This window comes from Dromiciops gliroides, chromosome 2 (genome assembly GCF_019393635.1).
Source record: "Dromiciops gliroides isolate mDroGli1 chromosome 2, mDroGli1.pri, whole genome shotgun sequence".
Classification (NCBI taxonomy): Eukaryota; Metazoa; Chordata; class Mammalia; order Microbiotheria; family Microbiotheriidae; genus Dromiciops; species Dromiciops gliroides.
The window spans coordinates 178,300,053-178,317,786 of NC_057862.1; the positions used below are offsets into that span (position 1 = coordinate 178,300,053).

Consider the following 17,734-nt stretch of genomic DNA (forward strand, 5'->3'; position numbering starts at 1 on the left):
AGGAAACTAAAGTCCAAAGAGGTTGATTTTCCCAGGTTCATACAGGAAGTAGTGGCAAAGCTAAAATTTGAACCCAGATCATCTGACTCTAAATCCATAGTGTTCTTTCCATTGTACCACACTGCCTCTCAATTCATCTTAACCTCTTCACTGTGCCATGTTAACTCTAATTGTATCACACCATTCCTCCTTAGGAGAAACCAGTGAGAACATGGAAAAAGTCAAAAACAGTTCATTAGAGACCACAGTGACAGACTTCATTCTTTTGGGATTATCTCACCCACCAACACTGAGAACATTCCTCTTCCTGGTCTTCTTTGTTATCTACACTTTGACACAGCTTGGAAATATATTCATCCTGCTCATGGTCTGGGCTGACCCACAGCTAAATGCACGTCCCATGTATGTCCTTCTGGGTGTCCTCTCCTTCCTAGATATGTGGCTCTCCTCAGTTATTGTTCCACTGATTATCATGAGCTTCACTCCTGCCAGTAAGGCTATCCCATTTGGAGGGTGTGTGGCTCAACTCTATTTTTTTCATTTCCTAGGAAGTACTCAGTGCTTCCTCTATACCTTGATGGCATATGACAGATACTTGGCAATATGCCGACCTCTGCACTACCCCGTGCTAATGAATGGACGTCTATGCACAAAGCTTGTGGCTGGAGCATGGGTGGCTGGCTCTATCCATGGTGCTATCCAAGCTACCCTGACTTTCAGGTTGCCTTATTGTGGCCCCAATCAGATAGATTACTTCATCTGTGACATCCCTGCAGTACTGAGGCTGGCCTGTGCTGACACCACTATCAATGAGCTGGTGACCTTTGTAGACATTGGAGTTGTGGCTGCCAGCTGCTTCCTGCTGATCCTGCTCTCCTATGCAAATATTGTTTATGCCATCCTACAGATCCGTACAGCAGATGGGAGGAGAAAAGCCTTTTCCACCTGTGGCTCACACCTGACTGTGGTGACTGTATATTATGTCCCTTGCATTTTCATCTACCTCCGAGCTGGTTCCAAGAGTTCCCTGGATGGTGCAGTGGCTGTGTTCTACACAGTTGTCACCCCATTGTTGAACCCCCTGATCTACACTCTTAGAAACAAAGAAGTAAAAGCAGCCCTAAAAAGATTAACAGGAGGCCAAGGAGCTACCAATGAAAATAAGTAATTCCCTTTTCCTTCTTTGATCATCAACTACAGTGACTACAATTTCTTTCAGCTAGTCTATTTGTACAAGCGCTCCACTCTTTTATTAGTTGTTGTCATTTGATTGAACTGGCTAAAAGTGCTTTTAAAAGCTTATTCTTTTTGTTTTTCCCTGGGCAATGAGGGTTAAGTGACTTGCCCAGGGTCACACAGTAAAAAGCTTATTCTTGAAAAGTAAAAAGAACATTCTCACAATTGCCACCAACTTCCTCTATATGGGAAATAAAGAAACTGTAGAGAGTTATTATCCAAACTACTTTCTTGACATAAAACATTACTCCTACTTTACTTATAACTAATGTTTCTTTTTAACAATAAGTATTTTCTATTATCTTATTGCAGTCATGCATTCCATCCCATTAGGTCTCAGTTATGCCAAATTGTGAAATTATATTTATATTCTGTACTAAAATTCAAATTTATTTTGTTGCTCATACTCTAAATGATACATAGATACCCAAGACCACAAACATTCTTTTCTACCTTCCTTTGTTATTTCTTCCAAAAAAAAAAAAACCACTGAATACTTCTCTGCTATGGTTCTTTTTTCTATGCGACATCTACTATTCTCCACAGTATCTGGATTTAACATTTTTATCTTGGCTTTTGTTCTCCTTTTATCAGATTTCATCTTAAAAATTAGGAGCTTGGGATACTGTGGGGCTGAAAAGAAAGAAGATAGATTCACCTGTACCACAGATACTACAGAGACAGGCAGATGTATGTGATTCCCTGGGTCTAACCTAGGAGGATTGGAAAGTAGCCTCAGGGATGGTGTTGCCCGAATGAGGGAGTTGACATATCAGCCTAATCATAGTGACCAGGGAACAGGAAAGGAGGGACTCTGGTTGATAGAGTCAGCAATATCAAAAAGTTCCTAAGTCATTGTTTCCCAAGGTAAGTGGAGTTCTGAAAACTGTAGGCTGGGTACTAGAACATAGCATGAAAAAGTATACCTACATAGTTCCTACTGAGGTGGGGGATGGGATCAAAAGTAGCAGACTGGCATTGAGAGAGAGGTGTACTGGTCTGGCTGGCCTGATTGTTTTGGTTTTCAGTTGTGTAGCATGAAAGGGCCCTCTCCCCTAGTAAGGAAGAGCTGAATTATGTAGACCTCTGGGGGGATAAGGATGTGGTGAGAACCTCTGGACCATCTTGATATCTGCTCCAAGATACAGCCTCTGAGGCATTGTGATTGCTAGACAAAATATTCCACTGAGGTGTCACAAGAAGGGGTTCCCAAAAAGTAAGGAAAACCCTTTGCATGATTTTTCTTTGTTTACTCTGTCCTACAAAAAGCCAGCAATTTATTTGCTTCAGACAGGCTAATATATAGGATCTCTCCTCTTGGTCAGTTGCTCTATTGTAATAAACTGAATCTTACGTTTCTCTAAATTATGTTTGTGAGTTTAATTCTTTAAATGAGGATATCCAAGAACCACCCTACTACCCTGTGACACTACTGTAGTGATATACCAGTGATATAAAAAATAAGGTATAGGATCTGTTTCTCTCCAAGATAATGTATTTAAATCATGGATTCCTGAACTTGTCCTAGTTTCATTTGGGGAAGAGATTTTCAAAAGGGCTCTGAAAGACCTAGATGTTATAATAGTAACATGACCTTAGAGGAGAAATGTAAGAAATGTAAGAGCAAGGATCACTTTTAGTTTTTGTCTTTGTATTCCCAGTGTGTAGCTTGACACCTTTTTCACATAGCATGTATTTAATAAATGTGTTGAATTATTGGATTGGATATGGTTTTAGCAATAGATTTGTTGGCAGAAGAACACAACTGAGAATACCTAGCAGAGCGACCTTCAGAGACTCTACCCTTTGCCTCATTCAAGGAAGCATAGGTATTTTAGGCTAAATTCATTGCACATTCAATGCCAATGTAGCATTTTCAAACTGACCCATCTTTGGGAAGATTTACAGTACAATGGTTGGCATATGTCTGGTCAGTTTGGGTGAAGTGAGGACCTGAGAAGCTTTCAGTGCCTTGACCATGGTGCTATCTATATTGTCATATAAATAATTGAGTAAACTATTAAATAGAACATAGCTAAGGTAAACTCATGTGGGACATCCACTGGAGATCTTCACAACTTATTTGAATTTAATAATTATACTCTGGTTTCAATTATTCAACAAGTTCTGACTCTACCTAAATATACTATCATTCAGCCCAAACTTCTCTATATTGTCTTTCTTTCTTTTTCTTTCTTTCTTTTTTTGGTGAGGCAATTGGGGTTAAGTGACTTACTCAGGGGGTCACACAGCTAGTAAGTGTCAAGTGTCTGAGGCTGGATTTGAACTCAGGTCTTCCTGAATCCAGGTTCAGTGCTTTATCCACTGTGCCACCTAGCTGCCCCTCCATGTTGTCTTAAAAGCTTTTATATGAAATTTTCAAATGTTTTGCTGAAATTCAAGTATCTTACTTTGATGGAATTTCCCCAATAACCTTGTCCAAAAAAGGAAATAAAGGCAGTCTGGCACATCCTATTCTAAATAAACATGCTGGCTCTTAGTAATTATTTATCTATTAGGATTTTGCCAACAATAAAAATCCAACTGATGAGTTTACATGCTTAAGAATCAACTTTAATATCCCTTTTCAAAACCATCATAGCATTTATATGACTTTATTCTTGCCATTGTCCATAGTACTTCAAATATCACTGATAATAAGTCATAAATTGCATCTGAAAGTTCTTTAAGTGTCCTAGGAAGTTGTGCATTTGAACCTGGTGGTGTGCAGTCACTAAAGACAAAGAAGCCTCCTTGCTGTTCCTCAAATAAGCTACTCCATCTCCTAATGTCATGCATTTTCATTGGCTGTCCCTTATACCTAAAATTGCCTCCCTCCTCACTTTTATGTCCTGATTTTCCAGGCTTCCTTCATGTTTCAGCTAAAATACCATCTTCTGAGGCAGCTAGGTGGCGTAGTGGATAAAGCACCAGCCCTGGATTCAGCAGGACCTGAGTTCAAATCTAGCCTCAGACACTTGACACTTACTAGCTGTGTGACCCTAGGCAAGTCAGTTAACCCTAATTGTCCTGCATAATAATAATAATAATAAAATACTACCTTCTGTAAAAAGCCTTTCCTACTCAGATTAGTACCTTCCCTCTGAGATTATTTCGAATTTATTCTGTATATATCTTGGATGTGCATACTTTTTTGCTTGTTGTCTCTCTCATCAGATTTGAGTTTTGGGGCAATGACTGTTTTTGTCTTTCTTTGTATCCCCAGTGCTTAGCACAATGCCTGGCACATAGCAGGTATTAAATAAATGTTGCTTATTTATGTTATCTGTACATTTTATTTTAAATTTTAAGTTGGCCTGTGTCCTTATGCAGCTAGTTTGGTCTCTTCAGACAGTTGCCCTTTTTCTTCTATACTATAATAATTTTTGTTAGTTACATCAGAATTTTGTGCCTAAGAGTACTCTGTCCTTAAATTGTGGGCCACTGAGATCCTATACATCCTATATCTAACCTTTTGGAAATTTGCGTTCCCAATATCTAGGACATATATCAGACTATCCCGTTTTATTCTCTTTACCTATCTAGTTCACAGAATCTCAGAGTTATAAGGGCCCTTAGAGGTCATCTAGTCCAAGTCTCATAGGAAGAAAAATCCCCTCTATCAAACACCAAAAGGTAGTCATCAGACCTTTACCTGAAGCCCTCAAGCAAAGAGGAGCCAATCACCTTGAGAAGTAGCCCATTCTGTGCTTAGCTCTAATTATTAAGAAGCTTTTTTTCTCACTTAAAACTAAATCTAGTTCTCTGTAACTTCCTTCTTCCCCATTATTGCTCCTATTTTTAACATCCAGGGAGAAATATGTCTCATCCCTCATCTACATGAGAGCTTTTTAAAAAATTAATATGACTGTTATATTCCACCTACACTTTCATTTTTAGGCTAATTGACACCATTTACTTCAATATTTCTCACATGGCATGATATCAAGACCCTTTACATTCCTAGTCACCTTCCTCTGTATTTCTCCAACTTATCAATTTCCTCCCAAAAGTGGCACCCAGAAGTGGACATAGTACTCAAGATGTGGTCTCATCAGAGCAGACTATGGTGGAAATATTACCTTTCCAGTTCTTAATACTATATCTCTCAATGCAACCTAAGGTCACATTGGCATTTTTTGGCTGCCATACCATATTGTTGATTCAAAATGACCTTTAATACACTAAAGGACCCAGATTTTTAAAAAAATTTTCTGCATCTAGTCATACCTTCCCCATTCTGTACCAGATTATTTTCTCATTTTTATTACATGTATATCACATATATGATATGGGTTCACTATTTCAACTATTCCAGGTCAAGTCCCAGAGCAATACCATACCTAACCTAAGAGTTCTAGGAATAATCCTGAGGGAATCAGGAGTAGTGCTGTGTTTCATACTAAAATTCATAATCCCCCCCCCGTCTAATATATTTTTCCAATATCATCACCAGTTATTCTCCCCAATATCATCTTCCAATGATTACTTCCCTAATATCTATCAACCAGTTAACATCTTAAAAGCATCTAACCAATAATAATAGATTGATATGATAACATATAGCCCCAATATAAATTAGTCAATTATCTTCAATTAACTGTTACAAAAGGCTGAGACAGTATAGCAAGTACTGCAAGGATACAAGTACAAAAATTTACCCAAATAAGGGTACCATCTCCCCTTTACAACAAGAGGAAGTTAGGCTGAGTACTATATATAGTGTTCAACACAGAGTCTAGAAGACTAGAGTTCAAGTACTACCTCAGATACTTCTTATCTGTGTGATTCTGAGCCAGTTACTTGGCCTCTAAGCCTCAGTTTTCTCATTTTTAAAATTGGGATAATAATAGCACTTCACTCATAGGATTGTTGGGAGGATCAACTGACATAAGTGATTTTCAAACTTTATATCTATTCACTCCCTGGAAGGAGTAGTAGGCCTAAGTTTAAAGAAATTGGTACAAAACGTTCTCATCTACCCCATCGAGTTCACCTCTGCATTTGACATAGCCAATGGATGAGTCAACTCCCTTGCTTGCAAGATACAATGTCTTAACTGTCAGGTTCATTCACTACTGGGTCTGGGTTAATCATTTAGCTCTTAAAAGCTAGTTCCTTATCAGATTCATCAGCTACCAGCAATTTTGCTAGCTAGACCTCTGGTGGCTCTTCTGAACTTTTAAAGCTAATGAGGTTGTAATCTTGCCCATTCTGTCTGTCTCTGACACTCATTCACCTAAGATCAAGAAAGAAAAGACCCAACAAGGACAGAGAAACATGTCATCCCAGGTAGGAAGATAAGGCAGTAAGATGCAGCACCTATTGCCTCTTTCTACATCTTGAGACTTTTGCAGTTCTTTCCTTTCTCACGACCAGGAAAGAGAGTTCCTCCATTCATTCATATCGTTTATATGTACACTTAGTATCAAAAATAAAGGTGAATTCACAACCAATAAAGATGAAATAAAAGTAATTATTAGGACCTAATTTGCCTAACTATATGCCACTAAAATTGACAATCTTAATGAACTGGATGAATTTTTCAAAATGTAATTTGCCAACATTACAGAATAGAAAATAGAATATTTAAATAACTCCATTTTAGGAAAAGAAATTGGACAAGTCATAAATGAACTCCCTCAGGAAAAAAATCTCAGGGTTAAATGGATTTGCAAGTAAATTCTACCAAACATTTAAAGAACTGTCCATTCCAATACTATATAAACTGTTTGGAGGGGAAATGGATAAAGAAGAAATTCTACCAAATTCCTTCAATCACGCAAATATGTTCTTTATACCTAAACGAGGGAGAGTCAAAACAGGAAAAAGGAAACTATAGGCCAATTTCCCTAATTAATATTGATGCAAAATGTTTAAATAAAATGCTAACAAGAAAATTAAAGTAATATATCACAAAGATCATACACTATAACCAGGCGGGATTTATACTAAGAATGCAGATCTGGTTCAATATTAGGAAAATTATAAACATAACTGACCATATTAACAACAAAAACAACAAAAATATTATAATTATTTCACTAGATGCAGAAAAAAGCTTTTGAAAAAATGCAATATCTATTCCTATTAAGAATACTATAAAGTGGTGGCAACTAGGTGGTACAGTGGATAAAAGCACCAGCCCTGGATTCAGGAGGACCTGAGTTCAAATCTGGTCTCAGATATTTGACATTTACTAGTTGTGTGACCCTGGGCAAGTCACTTAACCCCCATTGCCCGCCCAAAAAAAATACTATAAAATTTAGGAATAAATTGAGCTTTCCTTAAAATGATAAATACTATAATGTCTATCTAAAACAAATAACAAACATTTTCTGTTATGGGAATAAGCTAGAAGCCTTTCCAATAAGATCAGTAGTGAAGCAAAGATGTCCATTAGCACTATTATTATTCAACATTGTACCAGAAATGCTAACTATAGCAATAGATAATAAAAAGAGATCAAAGGAATAAGCAATGAGGGGGAAAGGATCACTCTTTTCAGATGAAATGATGCTTTACTTAAAGAACCCTAGAGAGTCAGCTAAAAAACTAATCAAAACAATTAACAACTTCAGCAAAGTTGCAAAATATAAAATAAACTCCTATAAATCATCAACTTTTCCATATATGAATTAACAATAAAACCCAGTGGGAGGGCAGCTAGGTGGCACAGTGGATAGAGCACCACCCTGGATTCAGGAAGACCTGAGTTCAAATGTGACCTCAGACACTTGACACTTACTAGCTGTGTGACCCTGGGCAAGTCACTTAACCTTCATTGCCCTGTTTAAAAAAAATATGTTTCAGAAAGATCTGAGAAAACTTATGTGAACTGATACAAAATCAAGTGAGAAGAGCCAGGAGATCAATTTATACAATAACATTATAACAATAATATGGTAAAAAAAAAAATCAACTTTGAAAGACTTAGTAACCCTGATCACCACAAGAACAAATCATTTCCAAAGGACTCATGATGAAACATGCTCTCCACCTCCAGAGGGAGAACTAATAGATTCATAGTATATATTGAAGCATATTTTCTCCTATTTCTTTTTCTTGCTTTGTTTTGGGGGGTGGGGGACAAAACTAATGCATATGTGTGTGTGATGGATTTTCTTTTTCTTGTTTTCCCAGTGGGTGAGAAAGGGGAAGGGAGAGAATTTGTAACTGAAGATAAAATTGAATTCAATTTTTTAAAAAATCAATTATATTTTTAATAATCAATTATATTGAAATATGTATAAATCATTCTCATCAAAATCTTATGGATGGGGGCAGCTAGGTGGCGCAGTGGATAAAGCACCAGCCCTGGACTCAGGAAAACCTGAATTCAAATACAGCCTCAGATACTTGACACTTACTAGCTGTGTGACCCTGGGCAAGTCACTTAACCCTCATTGCCCCACCAAAAGAAAAAAAGATTTTATGGAAATATTGATCAGTAATTACTAATTACTAATGCTTCTTTGATCACCTTTTTTCATAATAATAGTTTCCCTCATCTTTCTAAGGGCAGCCAAATAGCTCAGTGAATACAGCAATGAGCCTGGAGTCAGTAAGACCTGATTTTAAATCCAGCTTCAAATAGCTGTGTGATCCTGGGCAAATCACTTAACCTCTATTTACCTAATCCACTGGAGAAGGAAATGGCAAACCAATTCAGTATCTTTGGCAAGAAAACCCCATATGGGGTCATGAAGAATTGGACACAATTAAACAACTGAACAAATCTTTCTAATACTTTTATAAACATCCTTTTTAAAACATAGTTTTTTTAAATGATCTCTGAGTTCTTTTAAAATAGTGCCATATGTAAAATGAATTGTCACAGGTCAGGCCATTTATTACTTAATAAAAACTGTTTGGAAAATTATGAAATGGTATGGCAAAATGCAACTAGATTTATAGCCCATGGCATACACTAAAATAATTTCCATTAATCGTTTATTTCGATGCATTTTTAATCTTTAAAAAAATAATGGAATATTATCTGTCATAATTCCTGAGATATTCTTGGTTATTCAACATGTAAGATATGCGTGTCTCATGTAAGATATATATGCCCACAAATTTGTCGAAACGTAATTCATCAAAGGGAGACATTGAAGTCTAGACCATCCTGGAATAAAGAGGACAACCAGCAAAATAACTGGGGGCAAGCAAACCCCAGTTATCTAGAGTCGGTTAGATGGCACAGTGGAGAGTGGGCTAGTTTTGGAGTCCAGAAGACCTGAGTTCAAATTTGACTTCAGACACTAAATAGTAGTGTATCCATAGGCAAGTCACTTAACCTCTGCTTGTCTTGGTTTCTTCACTTATAATATAGGAATAATAATAGTACCCACCTCCTAAAGCTGTTGTGAGCATTAAATGAGGTAATATTTGTAAAGACCTTAGCACAGTTCCTGGCACATATTCAGTGTTATATCACTAATATTAGTGCTCATTATCATTACTATTAAGCAAACTGTGGGGCACCATGAAGTTGGGCACTTGTGGGTCTTCAGTCTCTGAAAAAGAAGTACTAGAATAAAATCATATCTATCTGTACCCCCACTAAATATTGCTACTTTATGGGTACATAGTTTGGCAACAAAGCCACTTTCCTGGCTACTATAACTTAAAAAGGGTAGAATTATCCCAATCTTATACCCATCAGTTTGGTCCCTTCCCACCAAACAGGTTACACAAATAATATCACAAACAGTAAATAGTGAGTAAACCCATCTATCTAAGTGAACAGAAAAGAGAAATCAAAGAAGTTCTACAGATTATGTTGTTGTTTGTCCTTCATTCTTGGAGAGGACCATGACATCAGAAGGTGATATCATGACTTGCAGGGAATTGGATTTAAGTGAAGCGGGACTGTGCAAAGCCACCAGTCTTAATCTCTCCAAAGCCATCTGGGTCCAGTGGCAAGATAGAATATATATATAAGATAGAATATATATATATATATATATATCAGTACAACTGGAGACGGCCCCAGATGTTTAGGGCAATTGGGGTTAAGTGACTTGTCCAGAGTCAAACAGTAAGTGTCTGAGGTGAGATTTAAACTCATCCTTCCAACTTCAGGGTCAATGCTCTATTCACTGCACCTCATAGCTACCCCTTCAACAGATTATAATATGCCATTAAATACTAATGAATCTGCTTCACCTAAATGCTGTCTCTTTCTCTTCTCAGGTTTAGGGTCTTTGATCCCAAAGAGAGACTGAAATTATGAATGTCTTTTCTAAAAGAAGAATGTCTTCTCTCATCCAAAGTTCTCATACCAACTCCACACCCTAGAGGTCAAGTAACACTCAATAGTCTTTCCACCAATCCCATCATGAATACACAGCATGGCTTGAAACCCAAACAAATAAAATTAACAGAACACAAAACAAATGCTGTCATAACAAATAATAATAAAGTAACACATCCAGAATGAAAAGAAAAGAAATAGAGAAAAAAATTTTGCAGTAAACACATTTGATAAAAGTTTAATTATAACATCTTTTTTTTTCCAGGCAATGGGGGTTAAGTGACTTGCCCAGGGTCACACAGCTAGTAAGTGTCAAGTGTCTGAGGCCGGATTTGAACTGAGGTACTCCTGAATTCAGAGCCAGTGTTTTAACCACTGCGCCATCTAGCTGCCCCTAATTATAACATCTTTAAGGAATTGATTGATGAGCTAGATCCATCTCCCAATATAGAAATGGTAAAATGATATTTACTAACAGGTAGGGTTTTTTTAAACAGGTAGGTTTAAAGAGAAAGAGACACATAAAAACCAGCTCTGAAATATCTCACTAACACCCATAAACTGAAGAGAATAATAATTTAAAATTATAAAACTGAAAGCTGATATAACTTTGAGAAAGACTGGTAAGATATTAAATTGTTGATGGAGTTATGGATGGTGCCATCTTTTTTAATTGTCATTGCTTTATGTCATACTTTAATTGTCATTGCTTTATGTCATACTTTTACACTCTAGCCCCCACCTCTAACCTTATACTCCAGCTCCTACCCTGGGTCTGTGAGCTTCTGATTAGTGGGACTTCACTATTCCAAGTCAGACCTAAGGTAAGATAGATCCACCATGATGCAATTTCCCGGCCCTCTTCCATTGCTCATGTATACATAATCCTCTTTCTACCTCTATCTCTGAAAATAATAATCAAATAAATACTACTATTCTTGAAAAGGATTTGTTCTTTGTTTAACAATTGCTGTATGACTCCATTCAACACTTTTTTTGTGGGACAATGAGGGTTAAGTGACTTTCCCAGGGTCACACAGCTAGTAAGTGTCAAGTGTCTGAGGTCGGATTTAAACTCAGGTCCTCCTGAATCCAAGGCCAGTGTTTTATCCATATTCACCACTTTTGTGGCCTCACCAACCAAAATATTCCTCCCTGACCACAACTTTACTATATGTGCACAGCTTTCCCATTTTAGTATGTAATCTCCTTGAAAATAAGTATCTTGGGGGGCAGCTAGATGGCGCAGTGGTTAAAGCACCGGCCCAGGATTCAGGAGTACCTGAGTTCAAATCCGGCCTCAGACACTTGACACTTACTAGCTGTGTGACCGTGGGCAAGTCACAACCCCCATTGCCTAAAAAACAAAAAAAAGTATCTTTTTTTTAAAATAAAAAAACATTTTTATTTAAAGTTTTGAGTTCCAAATTTTATCCCTCCCTCCCCTCTCCGCTCCCCTCTTCCCCCCTCCCTTTTGCCCTCTCCCCAAAGCAGTAAGTAATCAGCTATAGGTTATACATGTGCAGAAAATAAGTATCATCTTGCTTTTTGCATTTGTATCTCAGATGCTTAGCACAGAGCCTGTCACTCCATGGGTCCTTACTAAATGCTTTTTCATGCATTCATTCATATGGAAAAAGATCTACTAGTAAAAATAACAACTTTAGTGATTTTATTTTCAATAGAAAACTTCAACAAAGAATGGTTGAACAAACTATAGTATATGAACATTATTCTCGAACATTACTATGTTGCTAGATTATTATAGCAGTAAAAGAATTTGCAAATATTAAAATTTAAAAATATAATTTCTATGAAGTGATTCAGAGTAAAGAAAATATGAACAAAACTACAACATACAAATTTATTACAACTATGTAAATTATAGCAACCTTAATGAAATCTGAAAAATATACAGAAAATTGGGGGGAATCTGGAAAATATAGAGGAAGAACAGTTCAATCGAATAAATATTTATAAGCCTCTGCCATGAGCAAGGCTTATAGTGATTTTGATATTATTTTGTAAAGTTAATTTTTTTATATTTTACTAAACTTTAGATTATGGAAGCTTATAATTTCATGAATATTTTTGTTGTATTTGTGGTTTTGAAAGCTTGTGCATTGATTGCTGTCATCTCTATTTTAAGTTATTTCATAAGAATAAATAGACTCAATTAATTCACATATCTATGTTGTTTTTACAAGATCTGTGATTTCACTAGTAGAGCTAATTGCTAGCTGCAGAACAGCACCTTCTGTGCAGCTTATAGTCTTTGAGAGTTGTCTGAGATACTGAGAGGTTAAATGACACTCATTGTACAGATGGCATGTAGCAGAAGTCTATAAAGCCAGGTTTTCTTCCATCCTTACTTTTCTAATTTCTTTTTTTTTCTTTCTTTCTTTTTTTTTTTGGTGGGGCAATGAGGGTTAAGTGACTTGCTCAGGGTCACACAGCTAGTTAAGTGTCAAGTGTCCAAAGCCAGATTTGAACTCAGGTCCTCCTGAATTCAGGGCCAATGCTTTATCCACTATGCCACCTAGCTGCTGCCCCCAAGTCAGGTTTTCTTGATCCCAAGGCCAGCTCTATCTATTGTGCTATGCTATCTCACACCTACTAAAGTGATCGTTTCATCCTTCAAAAAGATAGAGGGGGAAAAAAGATAGAGGAAAAACAAGGGGAAATTCTATATTGGAACTGATTCTCACTAGCCAGAAGTAATAGTTGCTGAAGTGAAAATTATGGGAACCTTGAGGGGAAGGTGACCAATCCATCTTAAAGTTTGTGATATGGAAAGAGAGCTCTCTAGATTATGCCCACTGGCAGACTAAAGGAGAGCCAATGATGAAGAATCTAGCTTTTAAAAGATTTCTTTACCTTTCCTCTTGTGCTTCTACCAGAGAAAAAAAGGAGAGGATTTCTCTCTCATCACCTCCCCCCACCAATTAACCATGCATTCTTGCAGTGGAGCTACTCACTCAGTAGGAAATACTACATCCACTAGGGAGAGACAATCAGTAGATATGACTCCAAAGAGTGAAACTTTTGACAATAGAGCAGAGCCAATTATGAATTCAAAAGAAAATTAGCCCAACACTTTGGAGTTGAACTGTGGAGAGGAACAGACTCATCAAGCCCAGCTGAGATAACTTCCTAGCAAAGATTATTTGCCATAGGGAAAGCAATATGAGCACAGCACAAGAAGAGAAAGGACAGTACCAGAAGTGTGAGGCATGAATGTACAAATATAATGGTTTCATTGTTATTGTTAATAAAAATTGATTATATATGATCACAAATCCATTCCATTTTCTATCTGTTGTCCTCTTGCCAAATTCATCTCTGAATACTTTTTTTTTTTTGGTGAGGCAAATGGGGTTAAGTGACTTGCCCAGGGTCATACAGCTAGTAAGTGTTAAGTGTCTGAGGCCAGATTTGAACTCAGGTCCTCCTGAATCCAGGGCCAATGCTCTATCCACTGTGCCACCTAGATGTCCCCCTGAATACTTTTAAGATATGATGTTGCTGAGCTGGGTATTCTGCCAAATTTACTATAGATTTGGTTTTGCTTCTACTACTTTTTTCTGCTTTATGAAGGTTATAAGAGAAACAGTATGATGTGGTTAAAAGCTAGCCTTAGATCCAGGATCAAGTTCAAATCCTGCCTTTGACTTATATGGGCTATGTGACTCTGGTCAAGTTATTTAACTTTTCGGTGCTCTAGGCAACTCTCCAAAATTAAATGTTGTAGATATGGTCTTGACCAGTATTAGTAAAGGGAGTTTTCTCATAAGGTAGTTTTCTTTACTAGTGAAATCACAAGTCTACTCCCTATCCCAATGAAGGCAATACTGGTCATAATAGTCTGCCATAATGCTCTATAGCATTTTACAAATGAGTGTATTTTCTACATAGATGCCGTCCTTGGCTTCTATACCTCTTCTCTTGGTAAGATCAAATTTTTGTTGTGAGAAAGATATGAGACATTGAAGGGAATTCAATTTTTGAATTATTTTGCCATATTCTATCTAAATGGTCTAAGGATAGAATTCATAGAAATTAAATGTTACCCCAGATAAGTCACAACTTAACCTGGATTATTCCCTTTAGCCCACTTTTTCAGAGATCTGCTAAAAAGGTTTCTTCTTCTCTACCCAAAGTAATGAGAACTTAGGGAATATAAATCTCAAGAGATAAAGATTTCAAGCTCAACTAAGAATCTCCCTTGGTGTCATCAGGTCCCTTGACAGTTTAGAATAATGAGAGCATAGGAAACTACATAACAATGTCAAGGGAAAACTTTGTAAATCTATGTGAACTATGAGTCAATAAGTATAGAAGGATCTCTATTCAGAGAGTCTGACCTGAGCAAGTAAGCTCATTTACACCATTCAAGAGCTAGACATACTTTCCTCCAACTGGCTCAAAAACCATGTTATAGGATATGGTCTAATAGGCTTATAATCATCTTAGAATACTATCAGGAACTCAATCCATCACCTAATTACCTTTAAAAGCCCAGACCAGGATTTTGCCACCACTGACCAGAATGATTCCATGAAGAACAGCTCTGTCTATTGTCTATTTGTCTGAAAATCAGGTCAGTCTCTCTGAGAATTCTGCTGCAATTTCTATGTGAGTCTGAGGGGATAAAGAAGTGTTCCCAGAATCAGTTACATTCACAAAAAGAAATCAGAGTTAACTTACAGAAGTTACGGGCTTTTTAATGATGTGTCCAATTGTCCTCTGTCTCTATCACTCTTGCTCTTTAGCTCAAAAGAAAAATCTCAAAAATTTAAAAGTTTTTTTCTTTGTACTGAGGAAAAAGTATAAAAAGCTTAATAAAGAGAAGTACTTAATGTGATTTTGGGTGGGGGAAATGGGGGTGGGCCGAAGTACCAAGCAATAGGTAGATTACTGGTATGTCATTTTTACAAAGAAAAAAATACACTAAAATTCAAATAAATACAAAAATACTACAGGCCTCTAAGATCCTTTCTCTAGTGATGAGCATTATATTCAAAAAACCTTAAATCTGTGGGGCAATTGACCCTCATTACAATGCTGTATTGTCCCCCTTCTACAGATGAAGAAACTGAGGCTGCAGAAGTTTAAATGACTTATACAAGATCATAGAGCCGGTAAGTCACAGAGCTTAGATGAAATCTAAATTTAAAAGGCCAGAACTCCTCCCACAATTCTATGACTTCATCCATAGGTTGGAAGCACTACCCTTACCAAATACCATTCCATAACCCACACCCTACCCATTTCATTTGTATGGGAGGCATAGGACCCCATTTTTGTTGGAACAAATATAGTGATGTGTCCCACCCACACTGATCACTCTGTCTCCCTTTCTCTACCCTCATATGAACCTGAAGACTAATTCTCAAAACAGATGGAAGTGAACTATAATTCACCTCAAACCACTCTCCCTGACCTTGCTCTAATAAGGTTATATCATAACATATTTCAGTACTAACCAAGGGTTCTACAGTAATCTAGTGCATCTAAGCCAAACCTGGCATTCCTACCAGGAATTCAGAACTACTTCCTGATGGCCCAGAAAACAGAGTAGACCCGAGTTCCTCCACTGATGTCTGAATTGCAAGTGAGAGCAAATTCCCCTCAGAAACAAAACTATGCAAGCACGGACCACCTAATCCAAGGCTGAGCTAAATTTGAACTGGCTTCTTGTGCCTAGTGGAAACAGTGTATTGCATAGTTTTTCTCAACCTTGTCAAGCAATCCTTACCCTTACCTTTCCTTTCCCTTTCAGCATCACTTTCTTTTCCTAAATTCTCATCCCTATGAAGCCACTTACAATGGAAGCTGGAACAAATACTATTGTTTTGATTTAAATGTTGGTAGTGTTAATAATATTTCTGAATTTTCCATTTCTTCCCATTTTTGATTATATGTTTAATTCTAACCCATTTATAAGATGATCTGAGCAAAACCCAATATAATTCCAAGCTAGAGAAAATTCTGTATAAATTGATATATAATTACATATCATAGTATAATAGATAGAGAGCTGACCTTGAAACAGAAAGATCTAGGTTCAAGTCTTGCCTCTTATATATGCTAGCTATGTGACTGACTCTAGGCAAATCTCTTAACCTCTTGGTGTTTTAGGTAACTCTCTAATGCTCTTTTTTTGCAAGTAAGCTACCAACCTGCCTGGTAGAAGAATTTTCTTCACCTGGGACTTCCTTATAGCAATGAAACCACAGGCCCAGTCCCTATCCCCTATCCCCATAATTATCCTAGGTAGTCCTGTTTAAAATTATTTTTAAGCTTGAGTTTTACTTTCTCACCTCAAAAAGCCTTAGAAGTACAAAAGCCAAGATAAAAAGGGTAAATTGTTCTAGGTTTCTTTTGAACTATATCTGAGTATTCTCTTTAAATTCTTTCTCTTCAAGTCTACTACATCTCCTGTAATTATGATCCCTATCTGAAATTTTTCTGTCCTTTCCTGCTCCAGCCTTAATAGTCCTTTTTCAAAGATACCCAGTTCCCCACACATCCTACCCCAATCTCCAAATCACTCCCTCTAACTGCTTCTGCCAAAGTACTTCCCCTCTATTCACTCCTATAGCCCCACCTGTTTCCCAGGGCCTCCCACCTCGAGAAGCACTTACAGGCCAGAATGACTCCTTACAAAGCAAATGCAGATGTGCCCTGCCATAAACAAGAAAGGTATGTGAAAATGTATAGCTATAAAGCAGATACCAGTTTAGTAGAACTTTGTCATAAGATTCTTGACCTTACAAAAGACTTAACTATGAAACTGGTAAGTAGATTGAAATTTAAGTTGATAAAATTAAGATTTGATTCATCCAGAATTGAACCTGGGTATCTCCATATTCAAATTTTTTTAAAAGCATGCTCTTAGAAAAGTGTACTATTTTATGTAAAATATGCAAAAGGTTATGTTCTATAGAAAAAATCATTATAAGCAAAATTCTAGGCATTAAGATCTCCAGGCCCAAGTTGATCACTTTTTTTAGTTTAAGCTATATTAAATGAAGCTAAATTCTAAGAATAAAATAATGTGAAACATCTCTTCAATTCTGTTATAAAACTTGACTTTTCAAGTTGTAACCAAGGATAAGGTTAGCCCTTTGTGGTATTTACTCATGCAGTGTTCTTTGTGCAGCTCTGACTTCACATTCACAACACAGAAAAGATAGATGGTAGTCATAAGATTATAACTGGGGTCAGGATGGAAGT

At 36.9% G+C, this 17,734-nt stretch overlaps 1 protein-coding gene across 1 annotated transcript; it reads left to right on the forward strand.

Moving 5' to 3' along the window:
• The first annotated feature begins 211 nt into the window (after window positions 1–211).
• LOC122743257 (olfactory receptor 10G2) lies at window positions 212–1,168 on the forward strand. Its single transcript, XM_043988079.1, has one exon. It carries the CDS (start codon window positions 212–214, stop codon window positions 1,166–1,168), a length of 957 nt encoding a protein of 318 aa, XP_043844014.1.
• The last annotated feature ends 16,566 nt before the right edge of the window (window positions 1,169–17,734 follow it).